The sequence below is a fragment of the Nestor notabilis genome, unplaced genomic scaffold (genome assembly GCF_000696875.1).
Source record: "Nestor notabilis isolate BGI_N333 unplaced genomic scaffold, ASM69687v1 scaffold24421, whole genome shotgun sequence".
Taxonomy (NCBI): domain Eukaryota; kingdom Metazoa; phylum Chordata; class Aves; order Psittaciformes; family Psittacidae; genus Nestor; species Nestor notabilis.
The window spans coordinates 1-4100 of record NW_009916379.1 but is presented as its reverse complement, the minus strand read 5'-3'; the positions used below and the strand labels follow the sequence as shown (position 1 = coordinate 4100).

The 4100-nt window shown below is 37.1% G+C and overlaps 1 protein-coding gene across 1 annotated transcript in view; it reads right to left on the bottom strand.

Moving 5' to 3' along the window:
- Positions 1-3165, bottom strand: part of LOC104413538 (sodium bicarbonate cotransporter 3-like) — a gene marked incomplete at its 5' end in the record, with an annotated part of 15332 nt that extends 12167 nt beyond the window's left edge. The window contains 3 exons of the mRNA XM_010024553.1: positions 341-446; positions 2229-2474; positions 3032-3165. Of these exons, the coding sequence (XP_010022855.1) occupies positions 341-446; positions 2229-2474; positions 3032-3165 (486 nt within the window). The remainder of the gene's footprint in view (positions 1-340; positions 447-2228; positions 2475-3031) is intronic.
- Positions 3166-4100: the final 935 nt, after the last annotated feature.

Genomic DNA, 4100 nt, shown 5'->3' with positions numbered 1-4100 from the left:
TTTCCAGGAAATTGAGGGAAGCAATTTCTTGTTTATTTATGTCATGATATTCATTGGCATTCACAAATAAGACTGTTCTACCTACCAGGATTAAAGTGGTTACCTCAATCAGACATTTATGATATTACTGCATATTATGATATTTAGCATTTACTGCCATGGACTCACTGATCCAATCAACTACAATGACTGCTTTAAAGCATTATGGGAGAAATAAAAGATTCCAAAAACACAGGTTGAAATGTTTCTTGATGAAAAGATGAAAAATAATAATCAAGAGTGGTACTGTGTATTTAGTTTTATACATACACACACACACATACAGCTTTTAGATACTCACAGGAACTGTAAGATTACTCCATGCTATACTTTCCACAGACTTATTCATATTCCTCCACACCTGCAAAGTTTCATTGCTGGGATTCTCAGGCGCAGCACACACACATCTGAAGGGAATTAAAAACCAATGTACATGCTTTTAAGCTATATATGCCAAAATGCAGTGATGTACAGTAATTTAAAACATCCTGAAAAGTTTAAACTGCAGTTTATCCCAATGTTTATGAAAGAAGCAGAGTACAAGGCTCCTCCTTACATGACATGAATTAGGATTACTGAGGTTGTGGGGGAAATGAAGAATCAAAGAGGCAACTGCTCAGGAGGTTTAACAGATTGGACAAAAAACCCAAACTACGTATTTTAAAGAATTAGAAGCAGGCAAGACATTGACTTAATTATTTGGCTGCTCTGCCAATTTCTATATAGAATGACACCTGACAATAAAATAGATAATATATGCTGACTTCTACATATTGTGAATAAAAGATTAAGTTAAAACCCCAAATAATACAAGTTTCCAATAACCTTACACTAAGATATTATTTCCAAAAATTTCTATACAGTTCAACTATCTTGGCACAAAGAGTTTTCTGTGACAGGGTACAAATTAAGGTTTTTAGCTTTCTATACAGCACCAACAGCCCACAATGACGCAAACTTCAATTAGTCCTCCTGTACACCAACATAAAACAGAGATTGAAACCATTTCATTTAAAATACTGGTGCAGATGACTCAGTTTCAGCAACTCCTTTTCAAACTAGACATGTCATTAGCCTCTAGAAGTTTCTGATTCTTTTCTAAAATGTTGGTAGTTAGCCATTTATCTTGCATTTGGCATGCTTTCTGATCTACACATGACAAAACTGGTCACCATGAAGTAAAGACACCATTCCTGAGTATGTAGTGGAGTATCTGAATATAGAAATGCATAAACTGCTCAGCTTTAAAGAACTGCATACACACATTTTTTAGTAGGTTTTTGTACAACTAAAACTGCCCCTCCCTACTACAGTGGTTTGCAAATTTGGACTGCAGGATGCTTTCTGTCAGACAGGCTGGCAGAAGTACCCATCAGTTAAACAAAAAAAACATGCAACACATTGAAGACTGATTTAATGGGATGTTTACAAATAAAGCTATTCAAGTACACCAGAGAGTAAGTTTAACACATAAACATTTATGTAGAAAAGAAACAAAGTAAGCAAGAAATGTGTCTCCTTTTCCTATGAGATTCATTAAGATACTGAAAAACCAAGAACCATGGAAGGGCAAACTTGTAGTATAAAGGTAAAGAAGGAAAAAACACTACATGTGCATGGGGAGGTCTGGAACTGAATGATCTTTAAGGTCTCTTCAAACCCACACCATTCTGTGACTCTACAAATATACTTTCCTTCCTAACTGAATCCCAAAGTAACAGCAAAACGAAATAGAAGATTGGAAAGCAGTAATTCCTACAAGGTAGTTGCAAACAGAGAAATTCATATGGCTATTTATCGCACGTGAAAGTTGCAGAAGCTCTCCATGCCTCAGCTACCTGGAAATAATCCTCACCCAGGTCAGGTAAACCATCGCTATTTCTAGAAGTGGCGAGGCAGAACTCCTGTTCTGATTTAATCTCCAGGCTGACCTTTAATAAAGGTGCAATTTAAAGCAGACATTGTCACAGCCTCTCATCCCTTCCAACCACCCATAGGCTAACACAGAAAATTCACTCTGCAGCATCCTGAATAGAATTTTTCTGAGGTTTCTCATGCCCGTACCACCCCCAGCATTCCTTCTACCCTTCCCAGGAGAGGCACACATTGCAGTTAAAGTAAACAGTAAGTCTCCATACTACAAACATTTTCCTTATGTATTTTACTAACAGACAAAAACTAGTACTTACGAATATAAAGTCAGTTTACTCAAGTCATTGTGCATATTGAAGGCATACAGTTCTCCCAAATGAAAAAGCTTTTCCAATGCCTCATAAATAAATATGATGCATATAAGTGCTGCAAAAGCTTCCTCAGTAAATCGAGTGATGTAACACACAAGGCTGCTGGCATCTGTGGCTACAAGCACTATGCATAAAAATGCAGTCCACAGACCAATGCTAGTTCGCAGGGAGAGGTAGGAAAGATCATAATCCCTGTGTGAAGACAGAAACAGAAGTATTAACTGAGCCAGAAGTCACTTAAACTATATTCTATTTGAATACAGATACTGAGGCCAAACTCTAGAGATAGTCACTTTTCCTCACCCTTGATGTTAGATCTGAAGGAAGCAGAAACTTTTCTGTCTCCTCTTCCACCAATCAAAGCAACACTGCAATGCATTTCTAGGATTGAGGGTACAACTACCTAGCTTGGGAAGCATCATGGGAATGATCTTTCCAGAACTATGTAGATGTTTTCTCCTAGAAGGCAGATCAATCCCTGCTTACCCCTGCAGAACCAAAGCCAACATCTCCATGCAGTCAGAACGTAACTTTTATTTAAGTGCTATCCACCTCTTATCACTGAGTTTCTCACCAAGGCTCACCAGTTCCTTACAGCTTTGCCAAACCACATCCATCTCTCAGTCTCTTGCCGCTGCATTTGTATCTTCATGGATGCACACTTTTAACACACATCCGCTTTCAATTAAAGCTACTGTAACAGGCTACAAAGTCAGAAAGTGCATCAAGGGAACGCAAACATCACTTACCTGCAAAATTTAAATAATATCTTTTCAAATACTAGAACTGGTCCGGTGCTCCCCAAAATAGTAAGAGGTTGCCCAGCAAAGAGAGAATAGGCAATCCCAGTTAATGAGGCTCCAAAGAGAGACTCTATTGCACTCTGTTTGGGGGAAAAGAAACTGCTGTAACTATGCTGCCTTTCAGGTTAGCGTTTAGCATCACATCTGCATAAACACAGTTTTAAGATGCATTAACTTAGAAACAACGTGTTAAAAACATTGCAATTAATATCGATGTTTGAGACAAAAATAACAACACAGTTTTGCAGTTACAATACCATGGACAAAAGATTTTGCAAACTTCATTCCCTGAGAAACATAAAGCCATCCAAAACCATGAGAACAAGTTACTAGTCCTGCCAGCTATGGAGGAAAAACATACCAACAATTACTACAAATTACAGAAAAAAAATAAAAAGGTTACTCAACATGTAGTTTACAGAAAGAATAATCTGTCTCTGCAAAGAAAATAGACAAATATATTGCAACATACCTGTACCAAAACCTGCATCAGTCAACCAAGCATTACAAAAGAAACAAACTGACAGGTGGAGGTGCAGTGGAAGCTACTGAACAATACTGGTTTATGTATACATGACACCAAAAATAGATGAGCAGTAAAACAATGTCCCACCTGGTAATGCATTTCTTTTCATTGAAGTAAGATACCTACTTCAGCTCTTGAATTAGTTGCTTTATTATAACACTTTTCTGCTAAAAAGAAGTCACACTGCACCTCAAGACAAGAGGGGCAGGACTTTTTAGATGCTAAAATGATAAGAAAATTACTTGAAAATAGTTAAACACACCATTTTGAATTATGAAAAGTCATGGACTACAGATTAAAGGGTTCCTGGTGGAATTTTTAAGTGTTTGCTATTTTGCAATTACAAAAGCCTAAGAAAACAGTATTTATGCAAAGTTAAGCTCCGAATCAGGAAAGATCTAAAACTGGGCAAAAAGGTTTGCTGTAACAGGGCTATTAAAAATGAAAACGTAAGTCCTTTGTTAATTACTTTAGGGGAAAAAAAAAAAA